We start from the raw sequence: 25265 nt of genomic DNA on the forward strand, positions 1-25265 counted from the left end.
GCTTTTCTGCCTGAAGCGAAAAGCACTTGCTTGCCTGTTATTTGCTATTTTCTCTTTCAGGAAGGACCTTTTATCTGACTTTAAAAGAAACTGCATTTAAAAAGTGATACTTCCTTCCTTCATTGTAACCGCTTTATTTGTCAAAGTTTTACTTACCAGGTATTGTATTGCAAAAACCTCTGCAAACACTTAAAATCGGCAGCCCACTTTTCTCAAGAGGCAACCGACTGGATCCAATCTTTTCTCAACAACCGTACTATGCAAGTCTTTTCCCCACTAGCAGCCGCTGATCCGACGCCCATTACCTGTGGCGTACCTCAGGGCTCTTGTGTCTCCCCTACCTTGTACAACATTTCCACAGAGCCCCTTTTCGAGGATCTAGATGGTCTGGGAATCACCTACACTAATTATGCTGATGATAACCAGATCCTCATCCCGTTTACAGGGGATTATGACAAGGATTTGGCCTTTGTAAATAGAGTGTACCTCATCGTCCAGGCATGGATGGCCTCACACAGCCTATGCCTGAATGATAAAACAGAACTCCTCATCCTAGGCACCACACCTAACCTTAACAAACTAGGCCAAAATTACCCTTCCTTCGTAATTGACAATAACAATATCACCGTAGCCAAAGAGGTCTAAACCCTTGCATTCTACCTAGACTCCACACTTACCTTCAAAAAACAAGTCAATGCAATGGCATCCGGCACATCCTATACATGCAAACTCATTAGAGCAGCTAAACCATTCTTCTCACCAATCAACTGTATCACCCTAGCTAGAGCTCTGACCCTGTCCAAGCTGGATTATTGTAATGCTCTATATGTAGGCAGCAACAAATCTATCATGAACAAAATTCAAATTCTACAAAATAATGCTTTAAGAACTGCCCTAAGCCTCCCGAAGAAAGCCCACATCTCAGAGACTAGAAGATCTTTTAATTGGCTTTCAACGAAAGACAAATTCTTCCTTAAATCTGTCTCCCTGACTCACAAAGGCCTTCACCAAGCTGCCCCTCAATACTTGATAACAAGATTCACTAGACCAGTATCCTGTCGCCCTTCTAGAAAGGTTAACTCTAATCTCCTGCTAGTGCCAAGATTGAAACGTACTAGGTCTGGAGGGAACAGTTTTCCTGTTAAAGCGGCACAATTTTGGAACTCCTTACCACCAGCCATCAGGGAAGATCTCCCCTACTTACAATTTAGATCCAATACCATCCACTCGCACAAGGAACACAAAACCTAACTTTTCTCCTTGCTGCACTACACTATAACTACTGTAAATTGTATATAACTATGTATATCTACTGTTCTTCTATGTTGAGTCACATTATATAACTTGTAAATATTGTATATCTTTTGTAACTATAATTTGCTGTATCGGCTCTCATTGTTTTTGATGTTTCCAACAATGTAACCTCAGTTGGACTCTATCTATAGTGCCACTGTAACTAAGCTTTACAATCCTCTTGCTGCTTCTGCACCTTGCTACCCTTGGGTTAGGTACGCATTACAAATAAACAAACAACCATTTTTTTTCTTTGCGCTTTCTTAGATGTAAAGATTATCAGCCTCATTACGAGTTAGGCGTTAAGTGGTAAAATTGTCGGTAACTCAGTTACCGCCAATATTACCACTACCCCAAATGAGGGGTTTTGGTTTTGAGTGGAGGATTTACCTCCAGCAAAACCCTGGAGGTAAATCTTACCACGCAATGCCGAAAAATCGGCAGATTGGCGGAATTACTGTGGCGGTAATTCTGCCACTGTAGTTCTGCAAAAAAAGCCCCATTATTGGACCCAAAATAAATGGGGAATTATACTGCCACCGCCACTTGTAATCAGGCGGAAATTACACCTGACCAAGTGGTGGTGACAATTCCTCAGGGCTATTTTTTGGAGGATTTACCCCCGAAATTTCTGCCTAACTCGTAATGAGGCCCAATATGTCTTAAACAAGTATAGTGTATGGAACTTCTCTTATTTGGTATCTAACCAAAAGTGTGTACTCTGTAAACCACCCGACTCCACCTGCGAGTTAGAACTGTGCTGCTTTGTAACAACCCCACTTGGAGAGCCTGATGAGTTTAGGGGAATCCCTGGTAGTATCGGGGTCAGGAAGATGCACCCAAGGATCCTGACCACAAGCCCTTCAGGAAAATCTCCCTAACAGTAACAACTTCAGACCTTCGGAAACTGCACCCTTATTTAAAAAGGGGAAAAAAAAGACGATTGGTGTCAGAGTACAAAGCAAGAGCTAATAAACCTGGAATATACATTTTTTAAAACAATTTGCTCGGTCCTTAGCAAGATCTGTATGGCTGGTATAACCTATTTACCCTCCCAACTCTTCCATCGGCCTCCTAAAAACATCCAAGGTATCTGTATGTGATATTTTTGTGAGCTTGTCTGGAGGACACTGGTTCAATCAGACTTTCATCCTTTCGAGGAAAGTAAAGTGACTATCTGATCAGGTTGAGAGAACATTTATATGTACAATTGTAATGCGCTATACAAATAGCTGATTCTTTTTGTGTGAATTACTTTCTCGTCTTCATGTTAATAGTGGTGCCTTGCTTGCGTGCATATAATGTGGTTCCTTTCTTGCAGGGCGGCACACGAATGCTGGGGCAGTAGCATTCGGGAATACATGTGTGTGGACAGCTCTGCTGAAATGAATGAGATGTCTGAGCTCCTGCTGCGGGGTGAGTGGTGCCTGATGAATTTGGTGGGGAATCAGATTGCCTAATGTTTTCCTGTCTGACATTTGATGAGCTGTTTTGTAATATACCATTTAATTTATCTAACTGATTGAAAGTTGATCGTGAACCATACTGCATCTGACCACTCTTACATAGTACACCGTGGCACGCTGAAATCTCTGAATCAGTTACGCTCATTTAATTTTCTTTATTTCTAGCTTGTAAGGCATCTTCCCCTGTCCACCCCCACCTTCCCTACTCTGCCAGGTTCTATTCATGTACTGTTAGGCAAGATTGTATGTAGTAACCCTGCGGGGGACTGCACCAGCCTTGTCCTCTTGGCAATAGGTAACCCAACCTTGGGTATAGGCCTGTACTACACAAGTTGGTAGAGTGACTGTGTAGCCATGCTTATCTCAAGAAGGGTCAATGTGAGCTGTAGTGTTGTAACATAAATTCACAGTGACATGTATTCAAATAACACTTATACTCAAGGTTTCTTGATTAAAATAATTATTTATTAATTTAACAGTCAGTTTTAAAATAAGACTTCTTTAGAAGGGAGCAATATGCAACACTTAAATACACTTTAAAAATATACTCCTTCAGTTCAGTTAAGCAAGTAAATACTCTTTTGGGATGGCACACAGACACTTCCTACACCCTCAGGTGACTTCAATAGCTATGACACATTGGACATTGATATGTCACGTTTTACACTTAAATGGTAATACTGAAGTTGTAGCAGAAAGGAAAAGGTTAGGGAAGGAAGCAATGGTTAATACGTTTCTCAAACAGGTAAGCACTTTAGGATCCCCCAATGCAATGTAGGTGAAACCTTTTCACAGCTCTACAAGTAAGGTACGCATGACTTTTTGGAGGGATAGTTGAACACAAAGTCAGAGGGTAAGAATAGTCTGCAGGGAGCCAGGACAGCCAATGTCAAGTGAGCAAAGTGTAGGGGAGCTGAGGCACTTCTTGAAGATAGGCAAAAGTCTTGCACAATGTTAAGAGAGTTTTGTTGTAGAGAAGAAATCACTGTTGGGCCACGAGCTGTGAGGCTTGTGAAGGGTAAAGCTGCAAACAACTCTGCAAAGGCAGCCAATGCAAGTCTCAACTGAGAGCAAGCAAGCTACACACAAGACTTAAGTACCCCTAGTTTACAGTACCTTGAGTCTGAAGAAAAAGATTCCAGCTGGCTTCTGTTCCTGTTGTAGTCCTGCAGATCCTATTGTACCTGGGCCTCAGTTGTGGGAACAAGAGGCATTGGTCGGCGGCAGCAATGGGCACAAGTCAGTCAGCAGCACTTCGCGGTTTTAGCTACTCGCCAATGGCACCACTGTGGTTCTTGGACACCTTGTGGACTTTCCTTGATTCTGGGGTCCAGCACTCTGTTGAGGTGGCTCAGGCTTGATTAGTCTTGCTTCGAGGGAATCTGGAAGATCTTCCTGCAGCTTGGGTCCGACTTAAAGGCTATGCACTCGATTCTGGTGTTCCTGTCCCCCGGCACTCTGTTCCTGCAGCAGCAATGATGCACAGCCAGCAGAGAGTGGGGTTCCAGTCAAGTTCGTCTTGGGGCTGATTGGTCCCACCAACCCAAGGCAAGAAGTCGTCCTTTCCGGGCTTCTCTAGTCGATGTCAAAACAGGAGCTTCAGCATTGCAGTACGGCTTCACCGGACAAACCAACGGTCAGGAGGTGAAGCAAGCTTCTCTTCCAGTTTCTTTCTTTGGTTCCTTTGTCCAGTGGTCGACGCTGCCTTCTTTGCAAAAGACCTCGCCTTTTATGCAGTTCTCTCCCATTCATTTGCAGCCTAGCTGTCACTCAAACAGCAGGATGTCTGTAACCAAGGAGACTAAGCACATGTAGTTTCGGGAACTTCCCTCGCTTCCTGCCCTGCCAGACATGCTGGAGCCAGAGGCGGGCTTCACTAGTGAACCCCACCAAAGACAAAATGAACAAAGGGGCCAAACCTGGTTTGACGCGCTGAGTAAATCTCAAGAAGGACCTTTCCAACAAGAAATGGTGAAAAATAAAGACCAGGCCGTTTTGACAAAATGGGCACCCATGGGTGCTATACTGCAGCTGAAGATTCGGTCTGCGGAAGAAAACGCACAATGATAGGAACAAGTAAACCACTACCACCAGCAATTAATTGTAGAAAGGGTAACATAAAAATGTTACATGAGAAGGTAGACAAAGGGGATACTAAGGAACCCCTCCAGTACTCTATGTGTGATAGTGTGTGCTGCGTGTACAAAGTTGCACAGGTAAGTAAAGTCAATTTCACTTTACTACTCTTTGAAACAGGTAGTTATGCAAGAGAAGGTATGTAAACCCTGGAAGAAATCCAAAGGACGACTTTGCCACTGCACTGAAGGTGCTGTGTCACAATGTAGAAAGATGATGCCTATGGAGTTTGTCAGACTCCAAAACCAAAAGAAACACAGGGTCTAAATCAAAGAAAAATACATGAGTGGGAAAAAAGTTGTCACTCTCTCCAGGATAAATAAAAGTCCTAAAGTCCAGCAAAAGAGATGGGGGGTCTCTAAGGTAGAAGGGAATTGGCACATTTCTGAGAATTCTCCTTAACATGTACCTCAAGTGGGCACTGTGAGAAGAATGGGTAATTTGCGCTGGTGGCTGTGTAAGGGGGAGAGGGACTTGGAAGTTTCTGATGCTGTACAAAAATTCTCTTCTTCTGAAGCATGGTATGAACTGCCTACTAATCTAGCGGGGGACTTCTATGGTTGTCCATACAGTGAGTCACTTGTACTGAGGCTTTAAAGCTGTTCCAAACAGGGCCAATGCCATTCCAATGCTATCCCAACATCTGTGAACACCACATGAAATAATTGTAGGTCCTTAGTCTGCTTTGAAATGGAACCAAAGCACCTACTATAACACCTGTAGCCTTAATTCCTAGTTCCGTACATACTTCTATGCCTAATGATTCCGATTTCTCTCCCTGTGCCTCAACACGTTTTTGGATAGTCTCCCACAGCCATCATTCTTGTTTGGCTGCTGTGACAGGTCAGAAACGGGACTCGGACCACCAGACATTGTTTTAAGAATTTGTCAGGCAAACAAAGTATGTTCCCTAAGCTTATCTATAATGGAAAATCACAAGGGGGCTTGTCAGACTACCCAAGTTCTCTGCCCAGAATCTTATTCTAACCCACCCCTTTTCCTATCTTTCAACAAATCAGAATAAAAACTAACAAGACTGAGGGGAAACTGTAAACATGAAGGACTGACTGATTGCTTCTGACCCTCAACCCTGTCTGACTTAACCCCTTTTGTCCATAGTACAAGTTCAAAACAATAGCTAGCTCTTGATGGGTTGGACTGTTGCCCACAATTTCCTCTTCCCCACCCAGGGGTTCTCTTTCTCATTCCCCTCTCTGGGGCCTTCTCCGGGTTTCTGGGAGGTTTCTCACTTCCACTCCCCACTCATCTGCTTACCTCCCCCACTAGGGCATTTTCCTTTACTCCCTACTCTGGGGCTGTCTTCCTTCTCAGGTCCCACTCGCGTCAGTGTGCCAAGGCTCATCTTCCTCTGTCCTGCAGCTTGGCCTTCACAGAGTTGCTTACAGAACTTCTCAACTGGACTCTACGTCCGCTTGCTGAGAATCTGTTTCATCGGTCTGGCAGCCTCTCCTGGTTGCTCCGGCCAGTCTGCTTTGGTGTCTTGCTACACTCCTCTGATGCGTGTCCTGGGCATCGCTGATAGCACTAGCGTTTTCCTTTTCCTCGTGGCCACACCTCCTCTGGGTCCTTTGGCACAGGTTAAACTCTGCAGTGTCTAATTGGTCATCCTAAGGAAACTCCTCCAGGGGCTCGGAGCACTCATTTCTCCTGAGTCTTTGCAGGTCAGAAGCCAGGTTAACCATTACAAAAGGATTGATGTGCTCATTGTAAACACTAGTCCCTAGATGCAAAATAGAGGTATTAGAACTAAGGGGCGATGACATTGGGGGTCTATTTCCTCACGCTTGCCCTGTCCCAAGGGGGCTGTTAAGCACAGTGGGCTCTGCTTCCTAGTTCCAAAGAGGTTGGTTACCCCCTTTGGAAGAGGTGAATATATTTCTGTATCCAGCACACTGCCTTATTCCATTTGTATACATCTTGTAATTATTTCTATCTTGCATGTTCAGCATAATTCTTGTAACCTGTAATTGGTATGTGTTCTCCAAGAGACCATTTCTAAACCATACAGTTGGTGTACTTCTGCAGATGTCTATCCTTGCCTTACTGTACAATCTTTTTCCCTAATTCAGGAGGATCAAACTCACAAGAGAAACTAATACCAGGAGTTCATCACAGACAGTTTCTGCCAGTTTCACCCAAGGTACTGTGAATTCTTTTTATTTTCTTCCAGAAACATACCCAATTATATATGGGTGTGGCGGGGTGCACTTTACTCTAAAGCCAGATTTCTTACAAAAACATACTGAAGGAAACTAAAAGGCCAGTCCAAGAAAAATATTCCTCCATACAGCTTGCCACTGTATTGCAGTATGCCATCCTCTCAAAATAGAGACTGATTGAAGGTGTATTGTATTGTTGTGTAAACAAGGACGCCAGAAAGTGAGGGCTGGAGCAGGGCCATTTCTCCTTTGGGCGTTTCAATTGAGGAGCAAAAAGTGACATCCTTAATGCTTAACTTTTATAGCTGACTGTGACGGTCATGACAGTCAGTGAATATCGTCATCTATTTTTTTTTTTTAATTTATTTATAGACTTTTAGTTTTGTAAAAGAAAACAAACTTTTTGTCATTCCCAATCCCCTATCCCACATTATGCATTTCACGTCTGGAGTTATGCGGACGTGGGATAATCTACAGTTCTGTAGTTGTATTATTTGAAAGTTCCAGTATTTTCAACGTTTGTGGTAATATGTCCATGAAGTTAATTACACCGCAGGTTAGCTGCACATTTCTTCCCATAATCAGATGGGTCCACCATTCAACCATGTTACCGTTTTTAGGGGCAAAACGTTCTAGATGCAAGGAACGTTGGACGGTGATCTGCGGACATTCAATTATTAAATGTTTAGTGGATTCAGGCTCCTTCTGGCAGAAGCGACATTTGTCGTTCATAGTCATTGGGTCTTTTATTCTCATCAGCCGCTCCTTTGTATTATAAAGATTAAGGCGTAGGCGCAAGAACTGATTCCGGTGGTAATTAGATGGAAATCTAGCCAAATACTTTGGCAGTGCACCCATTTTTTGCGCACTCAGGCCTAAATCTATTGCTGAAGTTAATGCGACACGTTTTTCCACATTTTTAATCCACTTCCATTGTTTGAATTCATCTTTTGCCAGTTGCGGTATCTTTATGAACAAAGACATTTTTATGTTCGCTTCTTCTAAGATGTCTAATAATATCTCTTCCCAGCTGTTTATTAGTGAGGCAGATGTGTCCTGGTTCTTATTGGCCAGAATAGAGTATGCCTTTGATGCTGCTGTTCTCATTTTCCTTAAAAGTGCTATAGATTTCCACAGTACTATGGTATGTAGGGAATCGAGACCCAGTTCATGCCTCAATGCCACCATTGAGACGCATTGCGGCAGATGGAGAACATTGCGCCAGAAGCAGCCCTCTAGTTGTGTCCAGAAACTTGCGCTGATGTTCCACCCTGTTTCGCTGCCAAAACATACTGCTGGTGTCACTTTTTGCAAGTAAAAGGTCACTACAGGTTGAAGAGAACATTTTCCATAGTTTATGTGCAGTTTTCGTCCTTGCCAAGCAAACATTCGCATTCGAGAGTGGATTCTATTGGTCCAACTCCATTCTCTAATCGAGATGTTAAAGGAGACGCCCAAGTATCGAATGGCATCTGTTCTAGACAGTATCTCATTATCTATTTTCCAGTTGAAACTCTCTTTTTTTTAATTTAGTTTTCTGTCCAAAAGCCATCACTTGAGATTTTTTCACGTTTATCGTTAGGTGATTAGCTGTTAAGTAGGTCTGTAGAGCTGACAATGATCTTTGTAGGCTTATTTCAGTGCTATCGAGCAACACTATGTCGTCTGCATAGATTATGTGGCTTACGTGAGTTCCGTTCACTTTGGGAGGAAAGCGCCGTGTTTGTAAAAGTGCCTCTGGCAAGTCGGCAATGAAAAGTTTAAACGGGGCTGCAAGAGGGCAACCCTGTTTTACACCCTTTGTAGTTATTATTTCATCTGATGATTCGCCTTCTGCATTTAGGCGTACGCGAATGCTAATCTTAGCGTGTAGTGCCATCAGCGGTGATAATCATTTGGGCAGCCCCGCGTCTTTAGTTTTTGCCACACAAGGCTGCGATTGATGCTATCAAAAGCTTGTTTTAGGTCAATGAAGGCTAAAAACAATCTTATTTTGTGTTTTAATGCATCTAGTTTAGCCAAATTTAATAGCAGCAGATTGAGTTCTACACCGACTCCTTTAGTAAACCCATTTTGTCTCACGTCGTAGATCATATTATTTTCAGCCCATTTCGAGATTTTTCTTTGCAGGAATGTAGCAAATATCTTCCCCATAGTGTCCAACAGCGCTATGGGCCTATAATTAGCTGGGTCTTCTCGATTTCTTCTTTTAAACACTGGGACAATGATCGCTTTAGTCCAAGAATCAGGGATTTTTGATGTTTGGGCAATTTGGTCAAATAAGACTTTGATGAATTGTGCCCAATTTTCTTTGTTCGTTTTTAACATGTTAGAGATCCCGTCAGGGCCTGCAGCTCGTGATGATTTCAAATTTTGAATTGATTTTTTAATTTCCTCAACGGATTCAATAACATCCCAGTTGCACTCTTCCGGTGTAGACTTTGGAAGGCTGTCGGCATAGTCATTGTTGAATACCGCGTTATAATGTTTCACCCAAGTGGCAGCGTTCACGCCATTTGCTAGGTAGTTTGTTTGTTTTAGATGGCCACTGTTTATGATTTTCCATATATTTGAGCTGTCTTTTTGAATTAATAGGCGCAACATTAATTCCGCCTGTTCCTGATCTCATATGATGTTAAAGGACTTTATCCAATTTCGGTATTGTTGACGCCTTGTGCTATTTGCTGTGACTTATTAATGCCGCCAATTTCCTTCAATTTTTTCAGATCTTTTGCTAATGATTTTTTTGCTTCACACAGTTCAGGACTAAACGGATGGGTGTAATCTCTAATCGTCCTCTTATTTGAGCTAGTAAACTGTTTTAGTAGAGATGCATATTCTACATGTAGCTTGGTGGAACATGCATGAATGAAATACATTGTCAATGTGTCGATCTGCTTGCTGTTTATTCGCAGTCGGTTTTGGGTATTATTGATGTCCAACTTTTGGGTATAGCTTAACTGGTTTCTTGTGTTGCATGTATGCCAAGATAGAATGAGTACATTGTGGTCACTTATGGAAGATTTTTTCACATGTAAGTCTGAGATTAAGGCATGTAAATTCTCAGACACCCAGATGTAATCTAGGGTTTTGTTTGTATCGCCGCGATGCCACGTTGCGGCTGCAGGAATATCACCTCTGGTGCATCCATTCAGCAGTACGCATTAAGCCCATTTCGTGCCACGATCGGAAGCTTCAGTTGGGATCTCTTGCATGTCATTCGGGTTGCGTTCTTTTGTTTTGTCGAACCACGTGTAGTTTAAATCACCACAGACTAGTATAAATGGCTCGTCGAATGATGCATAGCAGCTATCTATTTGCATTGCACAGTTACAGACGCCAAGTATTCTGCGTCTGACATCATTGCTGGGTTCCAATAGGTGTTTAATAACAAAAGATGTTTTTGTGTAATTCCCAGTTGGTCGTAAGTTAAAGAGCGAAGAGTGATCGCTTGTACGAATAGATTAGGATTTTGGATTCCGATCACTTCCCAACCTGAGGAATTTTTATCATTACAAGTAAGCCGGAGAAAGGACGGCCAGTTTGATTTTTTTCCGGCCTCATTTAAGTAGATTGTATAGCCGTCACAGGATGGCGTCTTTCTGAGCCAAGTTTCTTGCAGACAGATGATCAGACTTTTAATGTCTTGAGATTTTCCTTCTTGAAATAAATGAGCGAAACCTCTGGTATTCCATGATGTTAACAGTTGGGTTGTGCATCTTGACCCTGCGTCATCCTATACGTTGCTTCTTTGTCTATTAGTGTCAGTTGCATAAACCGACTGTTGTTTGAGTTGCTTCCTCAAGACTTCCCTTTTAGCAGTGTTAGACTTGTGATGCAGACCTTTTTCGTTGGTCAAGTTGGAAGAAGATCGTTGCTCTTCTGCAGTTGTTAGATTAAAGCCAAAGAACAATATATCATCCTTTGCATCAAGTAATTGTCTCGCTACAGTTTTTGACCTCATGTGCAAGATTACCCAATCTGATCTTGACTCGTTTTTGTATTCCACGATTCTGATGTCGCCCGATAGGATATTTCGCAGTGCAGGTACATTATGCAGCAGTCTCATCACATTAGCTCTATTTAGGTTTATTTCATTTTTATCCTCCAGGATGTTTTCAACTTCCAAATTGCACTGACTTCCATTTGTTGACACCTGTTGCTCGGATCTGCTTCGATGACTTTGCTGTTTCAAGTTTCTCGTTTGCGCATTAGTATATTTAGGGTTGAGTTTCAGTACTGTCTTTTCGGGCGCTCTAGAACGTTTGCTTTGTGTATCATACCGGTCATTAGAAAAGGCAGGTTGATCGTTTTCACGTTCCAAGGACCGTACTCCAGCTGGGCCCAGTGTATAACGTTTGTGTAGCATGTTACTGTATTTAAAGGTTAATTGTGTTGTCCCATCACCTTTCCTTGTCGAATCAACCTTTGCATTTGAATCGCCTTCTAATTCGTTATCATCTTCTACTGTATAAGTAGATAAGTCACACAAGTTTATTGAATCATCTGTAGATTGGTCGACAGATGGGCTGATGTCATCGCGTCCGCGTTTTATGGTCTTTCCAAAGTTGCCTGCTTTATCGTCTGATTGATTGTTGTCAGTAATTTGTTCATCAGATTTTTTTTTAGCGCTGATAAGTTTTTACTACTTCAGGTCGTGGAGGCGTTTTCAAATTTCTTATACATTTTTTGGCATCATTTGTGCGTGGGCGTTTTGATGCCGGACCTTTTCTTGATGTTTTCAAGGTTTTGGATTGTTTTGCCTTCAGCATAGCTAGAATCTTTGTTGATTTTATTGATTTTGCTATTCCAGTGAATATGTCGAAAGAGATTTTTTTCTCTGCTACTTTTGTATTATTTGAAGCACCAGTCCGCGAGATTGACTTCTCATTATTCGCTACTGTACTGGATTGTACAGAAGGTGCCTCATTATTTGCGATTGTATTAATTTGGACATCAGTCGTTATGAAAGAGCACTCTATAGTTCTATTTCATTGTTTGCCAATGCGACAGGAATTGGGACAATTGCATGTTCCTTGGTTATATTGATCGTACCAGTGATTTTTGAACCACTGATCTCTTCTGCTGCTGCTTTTAACTCAGTTGCACTGAATGGCAACAGGAGATGGTCAAATCGCACATTGGGCGATGGGTTCATAACCTGATCGAAGTTATGTTGGTTGCAAATACAAGACTCTCATAGTATTGCCTCAGGGCTGTACAGCAACATTGTGCCTGATCCACTTAGTACATTCCACGAGAGCCTCGGTAAGATCTACTTTTTCATGGGCCTCCCTTTTTGTTATTTAGTTTAAACGAGAGTGCCGTTGGTGTGTGGGAGCAGCTTCCAAGTCTAGGCGGCTGCTTAGCTGCTCATTACATTTTTCCATTGCCATCAATTTGTTGTTTAGCAGTACCAAAATTGAATTTTGATCACGTACTGTATCATTTAATGCTTCATTCAATTTAATGAATGGCATTAGTGCTATAGATGTTGCTGCTAGGACATTATTATGAATCTGAATGCCAGCTGCGATGAAAATGTTTCCTTTAATATTTGTGGAATTATCCACTGAGTTACTTGCATCAGTTTCAAAATGTCTTCTTCCAGACAAATTGTGTTCATTTTGCCCTGTTTCAGATTCATCACGGTTTTCCTTTTCCGTTTTTGCTGGCAGTCTTCTAACACGTCCAAGTTGAAAACATCCACTATAGCAGTCGAGTTGTGCGTGGCCACAGCTTTGTTGAGTGAATGATTTGCTTCTTTCCGCTGAGTGCTCACTTTGCGGGCTGGTATTCACTTTGCGGGCTGGTGTTCGTCCCTTGTCATGATTATTGGTGAAACTGTAGTTTAGACGTTCACGCATCAGTTTAAAGTCTGCTTTTAAGCGGGCAGTCAGCCGTGCTTCACGAGCAACATCATGAGACATTAACGTATTCATATTAGGTGTCAGCAGGTCTCGACGAGGGCGCTGCATGCTTCTTTATTTCTAAATTCTTCTCATTGACTCCTGCGTTTCCGCCCACATTATTTAAGGTGCACGGTAACTTTACTTCTAAGGAACTCGATTGAAATGGCCCCTCGTGTGTGTCAAGCCTCATATCAATCTGTGTGATGATTTTTTGGATTTCCTGTGTGTTAATGTGGCCATGCTGCGCAACGTTTTTTTTGTCAGTGCATCGGACTGCTTAGAACTTGTTTGCAGTAGAGGTGATTTCAGTCTTCCAACTGATGGGGATCGCATTGCCAGGAGGTCTGCATCAGTTATATCAAACAAGAAGGTTTCTGATGCATCTAAATATACTGTGGGTGGAGGCCCTAACGGGTCTTCTACAACGAGTAGGGATTGCTTTGCAAGTTTGCACGTTCAGTGTTCCCTTTCACTCATTAGTAGACATTCTGGGATTGCACTTGGGTCAGGAGTCAACTTCGGCTTCGGCGCTGACTGAGACAAAGTTTTTGCAAGCGGCTGGTGAGCGGCATCAATGTCAATATGAATAACGTTAATGGCTGCCGCTACTATGCCTGCAGATGCCGAAGAGTCAACGGTGAAATCGACAACCTCAGCTAACTCGGCTAACTCAGCTAACTCAGCTAGCTTGTCAGGCGTATCTGCCGGAGCGATACACAATCACTCGTCGTTTCCTTTCGGCAGCGAGGTAGCTTTCACCAAAGTTACAAAAACAAATGCATGTGAATTGTCTCCCAATGGCAGCGCATCGGCAATAATGCATTGTTTGCTTACCTTGGATTTTCCCAATTTTGAATGCTGCCTCTGCAGCTGTTGTAAACGATTTTGTGTCTGTGTTCCGACGCCCAGTTGTGATGCCTCCAAGTCGCCTGGAGGCATTGCCATCGTCTTGAGCACTGGAAACCTGGGGGCGGACTGAGGCGGACTGGGCAGACTGGACTCACTGGACTCACTGCCGGACTCCGCTCCGCGTGATAAGATGCAATATATAGTTGCAGTAGAAAGGGGACTGGAGCACAGTAGCTGCAGCTCCTCAAGGGCAACCAAACGAAACAATTGGAGTTCTGGGCAGACTGGACTCACTGCCGGACTCCGCCATTGCCATCTATGGAGGTAAATTTCATGCAGTGGGAAGCTCCTCTCCTTATTCAAGCAGCCAAGTTGTGTACAAGCTAGGTCGTGGGATCTGGCACAAAGCTAGTTCTTGAGTTAGTATTTCCATACAGTGAGAAGGTGCCTAATGCGTCGCAAGACAAATACAATAGGTTTTCAGTTTTTATTATGAAATTTCTTCTAAAACAGTTAATCAGGTCCAGGTGGGTTCCCTGTACACCATTCAGTCAAACTTTGAAGGGGCTCCTGGCTCCCTAACCCATTCTCCTTACTCCAATAGATTTGAGCCCTGTTTGCCTCGTCTTTGGCAGGCTTCAGCCCTGAAGCCCGCCTCAGGCTCTAGTGTGTCTGGAAGGGCAGGATGTGGGGGAGGTTCCCAAAACTGCCCTGTCCTTTGTCTCTAGGAATGACTTAATGAAACCAGTCCCAATTGGTTGGCTGGCTGTCCTTTCAGGAAAGCCACCCTTCTGTGTGATTGACAGAAACCTGCTTAAAAGGCAAGGGTTTTGGTACTAGAGGCAGAGTTGACCACTGGGAGAAAAACCTGATGGAGAAACCGTGAACAAAGCTTGCTGCATTCTCCTGGACCTTTGAATTGCCCGGTAAAGCCCTGCTACTGTGCTGAAACTCCTTTTTCATTTCGACAGAGAAGCTTTGGAAGGGATGACTTCTCCCCTTGGGTTAGCGGGACCAACTAGCCCTGAGACGAACTCCACTGGACCATCTTCCCAGATTGGCTATACTTCATTGCTGTGAGAACCGAATGCCAGAGGTCAAGTAATCTGTAGTCGAGTGAAACGTCTGATGCGGAAACAAATCCGGCTAGAAGCTCCAGGAGTCTCCTAAGGGCCCTCCAGAAGGACGACCAGATCCCGAGTCCCCTCACCAGAGCGCAGGACCCAAGGAGTGAAGGAAGCACAAGCGGTATCCGAGATCTACGACTGTGCTGTTTGCTAAGAGCTGAAACCGCGAAGTGCCGCTGAACCGAAAAGAGCCTGTATCTGCCGATGACCTCCCAAGTACCACCGCAGGAGCCCTCCAGGCGCCCTCCCTCTTGTCCCCACGACTGAGGCTCAGGAACACAGGGTCTGTCTGCACTGCTGTAGCAAGACAGAATCCAGCTGGACCACTCTTCCTCTAACAGAGGTACTGTTTAGACTTGGGGTACTTACCTCATTTTTTTAGCTGTGCTTTTCTCAGTTGGGAATTGTAGTGGCTTACCTTTTTAGTGCCGATTCCAACTCTGCTTTCACAGGCTTAACAGCTTGTGACCCTACAAGTGATTTTTCTACAAACTCTCTAACTTTGTGCAAGACTTTGATTTAAGAAGTGCCTCAGATCCATAGACTGTGCTCCAATTGACTTTGGCTGTCCTGGCTCCCTGAAGACTCTTCTAGTCCATTGACCTTGATATTGTTTGTCCCTCATAGGTGGTAGCTTGCTGTGAAGTGCTACTGCTGGGAAAGGCTTGTCTAGATTTCATTGGAAGATTTAGTTGTCCTCACTTTTGCTCAGATCCTGTTTAACCTTTTCCTTCCTTAAACCTGTCCTTTCTGCAACCTCAGAATCTGCAAAGTAGAACTAGTGTGATATATGCCATTACTGTCCTTGCGACTGAAGTCACCTCAGGGTGAAGTAATTGTGTAAGAAGCATATCCAAAGATTATTCACTAACTTGTCTTGATTCGGAAAAGTATTTTTAAAATATATTTACCTTGTTACATGAATTGCCTTTTTAAAGAACTCTTTTATTTAAAAATTGATGTTAATTAAATAAATAACTATTTATAACTGAAACCCGAGTTGTGTTACTTGGCTACATTTACGGATTTCATTTGTTAATTTCTCTCTTGAGATGGGCCTGGAAGCTCAGTCACACTACCAACTTGTGTAGTACAGACCTATACCAAAAGTTGGGTTACCTAATACCAAGCAGATAAGTGTTGTGTAGTCTCACACAGTGTGATTGCATCAATTCTTACCGAACGTTGATCTTATCGCTTTTCTCCAGATCTCACTTCTCCCAACACTAGCCTGACTTTTCTCAACCCTCCTGCCTCTCCTCTCGTTCTGTCTGTCTCCGACTCCCTCCCTTTTCACCTCCTTTCTACCTATACTTCTCCTCCCTCCCTATCTCCAATATTGCCTCCAACCACTCTCTCCCTTAAACCTTTCGCAGCACCTTACCTCCTCTCTGTAAGCACTGCAAAGTCTCCTCCATGTCCTCCTCCAGCAGGTACATACTGCTCTCTGGTCTTGTGGCCCTCACTCACCTCATTTCTGACCTCACCCATACACCTCACCGTCAACTGACTTCAGGCTTTTTATAGCCCTCTTCCGCCTGCCTAGAAGCTTCCCTCTGCTCCCAATGGTCACTGAAGTTGGATTCTTCCCTGGGCCAATGTCTGTCTGAGCTATCACTTTGTCGCCCGGGACTTGTCCTGTAAACGTTCATAAGGACCTTTAGCCCTGCTCCCTTTTGAGCCTTCATCTTTGCCATATGGTCACTGGTTGGTTGTTCTGTTCCCCTCCTGGATCAAGGATGTTCTTGCCTTCAGAGGTTTTTGGGAGAGTTCCCTGGTCTCTCCTAATGTTGAGCAGCACCTTGTTGATTCCTCTCCACCACCGCTGCTCCACTGTTCCCCTATAGTCAATCTGGAGTTTGTGGGATAAGTCGTGGGTCCCTCGTTCGGCTCCTGGTTGAGGGAGGAGGGGAGGGGAGGGGAAAGGAGGTACATTTAATTTCCATTTAGATCGCCAGTCCGGGTCTGGTCTTTTGGGTCAGGTACATTGTGGTACTTGTATTTCTTTTCCAAATAGTGCTGCTTAACAGGAATTATTCTCCATCCCAGGCTGGGGTGTGCAGTGTCTGGTGCATGCTGGTCACTGTAGTCTCTTGGGATCCATCTGAAAGAGTAAGAGGAGACCTGGCCAGGAGTGAGGCTGCTATGCATCGGTACAGAGACAGATGCACCACTGTAAATGCGCACCTTCATGCTTAGCAGGGACAGGGCTTCCCCTCAACTCCCACTCGCCTCTGGGTTAGGTCTGGCTATGGCATTGCTCTGGTTGTCAGTCTAACTCGGGATGAGAGTGGTCTTTGGCCCCCCTCCCCTCTTGACCGTGTCAAACTAATGCTTGTGTCACAATGCTTTAGATGCTTTGTTATAAAATCTTGAGCATGTGTGCCATTTGTGGCTGTTATGTTTTATGGTAGGGCTCAAACCATACGTACACAGACCAGCTGTGGAGCCAAGTAGATTAGTCCAGGAAGCTTTATTGTACATATATGCACTGTGTATAGTATCCAGTTACTTGCAGTATGTACATTACCAGTTCAGGTTATCACATGATGCCATTACAGGTACAGAGACAGGAACAGACCCACCAGCCATCCTTTTACTCCCAGCTCAGGCCCCCAACTGCCATTCATAGAACACTCACACATTCACTCAACATTCTCCTGTGCTGTCCGTCATGCATACATCAACATTCCATTAGCATGCACTCCTGGCCAGTGATGCAATACAAGACCGACTTACATTACATCATCTCCCTTCCATAACTAGTTACACACCACAACATCTTGCTTCCATACAGAACCACACACACAACATTCTTTACCACAACCAACAACCTTCAATCTGGATCTGCCACACTTTGGCACACACAGACCCAAAGGTAACCACAAGGAACATCTTTAGTGGAGCTCAAAAACTTGTGATGAATCTGTAGATATTCTGCTTGAAAAATGGCATTCATTGATACCCAGTATTCTAACATACACTCTTGGAAAGAAAACCAACATTTCCACGATTGTACACATGGACCATTGAACAAGGAGCAGGAGCGTAAGAAAAAGTGGTTAGTTCCAGGCTCCCCTCCTCACACAGCACTTGACAAGATTATGTACGATAAAACGCTTTCAAGAGACATGCCTGGACTTGAGTTCTGCCACACTGGAGATTTGGAGGTGTTCCATAATATGTGCCTAAAGTACAGACCTGAAAGGTTGCATTTTCGGGATGCCTCGTTACAACAAGGAGTTTACCAAAAGAAGCAAATAGTGGGTGGCAAAGCCAATTTTTCGAGCAGATTAACTTTTTATTTGTGAAAGCTCTGACATTGTGAATGTGCTGGCCAAGCAAATTCATGGAATTGATCCAGATTGTGTCCAGAGCCCAGTCTATGCCACGGAACATTGCAAAAGAGGTTTGCGCTCCCAAACATTAACTTGTTTAAAGGTGGACTTCAAGATTAAAATGATCTGTGGCTCTCTTCACAATGTTTAACAAAGCCAGTTTGCACTGTGTTTTGAAACATTGTATAATAAATGGAATAGTATGTCACTTTAGATGTAATCGTTAAATCATTTATTTTTAATTAATGTTAGTAAAGTAATGTCACTAGATAGGCCTTAACATTCCTATTTTTCTTTGATTTTTTTTTACCATCAATATAATTGATTTATATTAGAACAATAAATGTCAGTTTGATTATTTCAAGTATGTGACTCAAATCAAATGTAGAAGAGCTTTCAACCAACAGTCACCAGGAGCTGCTTTTGGCTCACCCTGGCCAACTAATGTAATGCTACAAACTAGCTCCTTGCTCCATAGTGGTAGCTCCTGGTCACCGGTTTCTGCTGGAAACTCGGGTACTGCTTGTAATTCCTGCTTATCCAATCCTAATTTCGAGCCCTGTTTGTAATGAACTCACAATAGTTGAAGAATCTAAACAGAACATTGGAGCAGTAGACATACAGAGACTGTCTCTCCAGATCTCTGGTCCTCTCCAGGTTGGTCTACTGCAACAGCCTCTTCCTCAATCTGCCTAAATCCTCCCTTCACCCCTCTTCAGCTAATCCAGAATACGACTGCAAGACTTAACCTTGGCCGCAAACCCAGAGACAACATCTCTCAAGCCCAAAGATATCCCCACTGGCTCCCGGTGGCTGCGAGGATCAAGTTCAAGACCATCCACAAGGTTTTCTGCTGCCAGATACCCCACTTCTTCCAACTTGTTCCGTAAATACTTCCCCTGGCCAACTAGCTGCAATACTCTGCAGATCAGACGCTATCTCAAGTAGAGAGTGAGGGTTAGATCCCTCGGCAGCAGCATCCCTCTGTAATGGCCTCTCTGCCACTCTCAGGCCTCTGCATGATCTCCTTAAGTTTCTGTAAGATTGTCAAGACCCATCTTTTTTCTTCATTCCCTCCTCACCCCAGCTAATGCCCCCCTATGTTGCATTAACTGGCTGCTTGGTCCCTTCTGAGCTCAACATGGTACAATGCCCTCCTCGCCCAGTATACCCCAGCACCCTTTCTTCTTTCACAGCACCTGGCCCGTGCTCTAGCGCCCATGGGCACAACCCTAGACCCTTCCCACCTCAGCACAACCTGATGCCGCTCGCCCACTCTCATAGCACCACCTTGCATCCAACTCTAAAATCAGAGGTGCACTCTGGTGCGCCAATCACCTCCCTCCTTAGAAGCCTCTTCCCCACCACCCTTCCGACCCTAACTCATCGTCTTCCGCCCTCCCTCTGATACCCATTGAGAACTCCCTGATACCCCAGGCCATGACACCACACCTCCTATCGAACTCCCAAGCTATGGGAGCCCTATGAGACTCCAAACAGCGTGAATCCACCTCTTCCTCCACTACTTCCTTGCACCTTCCATGGAACATCTCTCCCTCCCGCTCCCCCTTACCCCCCTGCCCCCTCCCCCTTAACCCAGCGGCGAACTCACCTGGCTCTCGCCCACCCCACTTCATCTCCTTCCCCCTCTGACACCCCTACCCTCTCTCGCACCACTATAGCACCAAAACCCACGAAATGCAGAAACGGTCCTCTTCCTCGACTCTCTACTCCTCACCACTTCTACCTCCATCCATCCTCCTAATCTCGCCCTCGCCCTGCTTCCACCCCCTCTCATGACTTCTCACTGTGCACACCAGAACCCCGACTCACTCCAATTCCTAGCCCCATAAACACCCTCACACCCACTGACCACTCTCCACTCGCCCGTCCCCCATCGCCTTTACACACACCCCTCAAACATATCCTCCTCCGCCCGCCTACTCTTCCCAGCCTCCACCGACATAATGCCATTTCTCATCACTCAAAGTCCACTGGCACCCTGCCCCCTCCCTAACCCACCTCACCCTGTCTCAGCGAGCCAGAATGTTCATCCCTCACCCTCCTCCCCTCCAATCTCCCAAGCTCCTCATGCTCCCACTCTGATTACCTCCACTAAGACCACATCCCCTCACGAAGGCAACTGCATCCTTTTTAATCCCCGCTCCGTAGCAAGAAACGGACACAGCATCTTCGTCGTCCTGTCCTCTGACAAGCCTGACCTCGTCTTTATCACTGAAACCTGGTTCTCCGATTTTGCCCTGCTGCACATGAAGCCTTCCCCCCTGGCTACTCGCTCATCCCCCACAATAGACCATCCAGAGGAGGCGGAGTGGCAGTCCTCTTCAAATCTCATTTCTCTGTCTCACTTGTCGAATCTCAGACACGCATTCCCTTAGCCACCGCCGTCACCTCTAGACATAATCGTGAACATTAGCCATCGTCGCTTCTACACATAATCGTGAGCATTAGCCGGTGTCGCATCTAGAATGGATCGTGAAGGTCAGCTTGTGCCACACTTTGTGATTATTAGCACTCACCACACTTAGAGGGAATTATGACTGTTAGCATGTGCCACACCTAGACGTAATCCTGAACATCAGCCACTGTCACATCTAGACGTAATCGTAAACGGAAGCCGGCGTCACATCTAGATAGGTTTAAAAAGTGCTTAACTTTAACCTGCGTCGCGTCTAGATAGAAATGTGAATGTTAGCATTCGCCACACTGAGATGGCATCGTGATCACTAGCCTGCCTCACATCTAGATAGGGTATTGAAGATTAGGAAGTGCCACACTTGGATGGAATAGTGAATGATAGCAAGCATTACACCTAGACATAATTGCAAGGACTGATCCACTAACAATTTCACCCCTCTGCATACACCTCTCAAATTCTAACCAAACACAACCGCAAGCCTACAACACAATAATCCGCACAAACTTCACTACACTGCGACAACAAAACAAACCACACATAGACTAGCACAACAGCACATGACTACCGACCAAAAAACACCCCACGCCTAGCCAACGGACCCACCGGGTTGAGGCTGCCAACAGCGCATCATTGCTCTCTTACACTTTTCCAGCTTATTCCCACTAACTCACCTCCCTCTCACTTTTTTCAGAGCCACCACAGCACCAGGGGACCACTCCGGTGGTGATAGTGCACGGTACAAATATCCTTTAACATTAACATGTGAATCCCTTCTAGTTAAATTCTTGCTACCGCCGACTTTCTCCCACAGCTTCCTACTCATCTGCAGCCCCATTGGTTACGACAGACATATCACCAACAACCTCTTTGATTCCTTAGCCACCATTGGTTGGACATTCCCACCAACCCATGACCCATCCACTGGTCGACAGTCTTGATGCACTCAACCTCTCTCTTCATACGACTGGTCCAACCCACTCAAGGGGGCACACCCTTCATGCATTTTTCAGCTCCCATGACCTGATTTTTATATCCCGCCCCAAACCACTCATCTGGACCGACCACTTTGTCATACCCTTCTCCATCATCACCCCGCCCCCTCCCCCTACAGCCCCTCTGACCTCCCCCTAGACCTCAAATGCTGGAACAAAGTGAAGATCCTTTCTGACCTTGCCAAAGCCCTACTTCCTACATCCCCTACAACGCCCCTCCCAGACAGAGCCTTAACCATCGACTCTTGGCTCAATGACTCACTAATTCCTCGCCCCCCTCGCGCCCTGCTTCCTCGTGCAATGGACCATTCCCCAAATGGTTCAAGTCCACCTGAGTAACGCCAAAAAAACAAAATAACTCTCTGGAACGCAAATGGCAAGCATCTAAAACCGATCTCAGCAGATCCCTGTTTGCCTTGCACCATTGTAACTACAAAGCTGAAATCCGAAGGCCAAAAAAGCCTGTTACAACAAACGCATTCTCAACTGCCGCAACCGCAGCAAAGATCTCCACAGAATCATATCCGAATTCATCAAACCCACTTCCACCTCTACCCAATCCACCCCATCTCAATCACTCTTGGACTCCCTCTCCCTACACTTCTACACCACCGCTCTTGACAGGACAACCTCCCTTAACCACAAACTGCCCCCCCCCAAACCGACCAATCCAACAATCCCCATCACGCAGAAACCCAATTCCTGATGAGTTTCATGACCTACTATCTGCCAGCAAACCGTCTGGGTCCCCCCTTCGACCCCTGCCCCGCTTCTGTCCTAAAAGAAATATTCTGATCTACATGCGCAGGAGAACATGCAAGAGCCATACTAAATGACTCCCTCAACTCGGGCATCTTCCCAGATGCTGTCAAAATTGCGCATGTCTAACCTGTTCTTAAAAAGCCATCCTTCGACCCCATAAACTATAGACCCATCTCGAACACCAGATTGCTTGCAAAACTCATCGACCAAACAGCATACTCCCAGCTCAACACCTTTGTAGAATCCAACAACTTTCTTGACCCCGCACAATCGGTCTTCAGACCACGACATGGAACTGAAATCACTCTGACCTCGATCTGGGATGATCTTAAGGTCTCTGCAAACTCTGAAGGATGCACTGCACTAATTCTCCTTGATCTCTCTGCAGCCTTTGACATGGTTAACCACTCAATCCTCTCTGACCGCCTCCACTCCCTTGGAATCCATGGCACTGCTCGCAAGTGGATCGCCTCCTTCCTCAGCAACAGGAAACCAATAACCCTCCTCTCCCCATTTGTCTCAGCTGCTCGTTCGGTTAACACTGGAGTACCACAAGGCGCATGCCTATCTGCTCTACTGTTCAACCTATATATGACCACCCTTCTGGAATCATCTGCATACACAACATCTCGTGTTACAACTACGACGATACCCAAATCATCCTAAGAATCCCCAATTCAGGCACCAACCCCCAGCCCGACCTTGAAGCCTGTCTTCAAGATATTGACCGATGGATGACAATAAACTACCTCCTCTTAAACCCCACTAAAAACGAAATCCTGGTGTGTGGCAACACTTCCCTTCTACCTCATCCACTCCCATGGCCCTCGTCCCTGAGCCCACCCCCCTGCCCCCAGCTAAGATACAGTAATAAATCTAGGCTGCTCTATGGACTCTGGCCTAACCCTCTCCTGTCAGATCAACAATGTGTCAAAATGATTTCAATACCATCTCAAACTTCTCAGATGCATCTTTCCCTACCTCTCCTTCCCGAGCGGACTAGCCACAGTTATGTCTATTGTGATGTTGAGACTGGACTATGTCAACTCCCTATACCTAGGAGCCCTGGCATACCATCTTGACTAACTCCAAAGAGAGCAAAACGCTGCTGCTAAACTGCCCTTGCCCTGGGTCCGAGAGATCACATCTCTCCAGCTCTCTGAACCCTCCAATGGCTCCCAGTCGACAAAGGGCCACTTTCAAGATCCTGTGCATCACTCGCTGGGCAGTGCACAAGACCGGCCCATTATATCTACAAGTAAAGATAAAACCATGCCTTCCATCCCGCACTCTAAGATCAAGCACTGCCCTCCTTTGAGTGATTCCAACCTGTGACTCTCAGGATCGGAAGATCCGCCTTTTCAACCATGGCCCAACTCTGTGGAACTCGCTTCTCCCACATATTCGACACACCCAAGACTATGTGACATTCCGCAAGGCTCTAAAAATGTGTCTCTTTCTGTAATGCCAACCATAACCTTCTGAAGCGATTGAAACCCTAGAAACCCGATGACTAATGTTCAATGAATCTCCCAACAATGTCATCAATAAATACGCTCATTCATTTGGCTAATAAGCAACCGCAGGCCTGAAATGCAGAATAATTATATGCTTGGATCATAACTCCATGCAATTCCCTCTCCTTACTAATATTCAGACATCCTTGCCAGTATCCTTGCTGCCTCTTCACCATACTAGACCCACAACAAAGCCTCCGTCAACGCCCTGCCCGCCTCAGGTACGCTTCCTGCCCCCGCGATGTCACTATGTACCCCCAGCCCCTCTGCTTCCCCATGTTGTCACCAGGTGACCCATCCCCGTGAAGTTCCCTCTGATGTCGCCATTTGCCCCTGCCCCTCAATTCCCCTTTGTTATCACTCTGTGCACCCATGCCCCCGTCTGGTCCCCTGCGTTGTCACTATGTACCCCCTGCTCACTGGTTCCCCATGATGTCGCTGTGTAACCCTCTGGTCCCCCGTGCTGTCGCTGGATGCCCTGCCCCCTCTAGTCCCTGGCAATGTGACTGTGTGCCCCCAGCCCCTTTGGTCCCTTGTGTTGTCGCTGTGTACCCTCCGCCCTATGGCTCCCCGTGTTGTCGTTATGTACCCCTCTGGTCCCCTGTGTTGTCGCTGTGTACCCTCCGCCCTATGCCTCCCCGTGTTGTCGTTATGTACCCCTCTGGTCCCCTGTGCTGTCGCTATATGCTCAGCCCCCTCTAGTCCCCGTGATGTCGCTGTGTGCCCCTTTGGTCCCGGTGTTGTCGCTGTGTACCCCCCTGCCCCATCTGGTTCCCTGTGATGTCGCTGTGTGCCCCTCTGGTCCCCCGTACTGTTGCTGTATGCCCAGCCCCTTCTAGTCCCTGTGTGCCACTACCCCCTGCAGTCCATGCTGTTGCTGTATGCCCCAGCCCCCCTTGTCTCCCGCGATGCCGCTGTGTACACCAGCCCCTCCGAACCTAGTGTACCATTACCTCCTGTCTGTGTCTTGGCACTTGCTCTGTCTGTGTGTCGCCAGAACCAGTGCAGTGGCTAGTCTTCACATTCTCTTCTGTTCATGGCCTGTGGGAGTGTCTTTGCATTTTCCCTTGTCTCCCCCCGCCTCCTTGTCATCGAGCGCTTTTGAAGCGCATTGTGTTGGGGCGCTGTGTGGGTGAACCATCATATCATATATCACTATGCTTACTCTCTACTCTACACCATCACACCCCCTCGATCAATTCGGCCTAGCTGCTCACATATAAACACTATCCCATGAACACATATCATTCAAT

General features: G+C 45.5%; 1 protein-coding gene across 3 annotated transcripts in view; it reads left to right on the forward strand.

Annotated features, from left to right (window-relative positions):
- The window catches only part of METTL17 (methyltransferase like 17), a 480739-nt gene that overhangs the window by 291444 nt on the left and 164030 nt on the right, over positions 1–25265 (forward strand). For all 3 annotated transcript variants that reach the window (XM_069634026.1, XM_069634027.1, XM_069634028.1), the window contains exons 7-8: positions 2615–2709; positions 6986–7056. In XM_069634026.1, coding sequence (XP_069490127.1) covers positions 2615–2709; positions 6986–7056 — 166 coding nt within the window. The remainder of the gene's footprint in view (positions 1–2614; positions 2710–6985; positions 7057–25265) is intronic.

This window comes from Ambystoma mexicanum, chromosome 13 (assembly GCF_040938575.1).
Source record: "Ambystoma mexicanum isolate Mex_15411 chromosome 13, UKY_AmexF1_1, whole genome shotgun sequence".
Taxonomy (NCBI): domain Eukaryota; kingdom Metazoa; phylum Chordata; class Amphibia; order Caudata; family Ambystomatidae; genus Ambystoma; species Ambystoma mexicanum.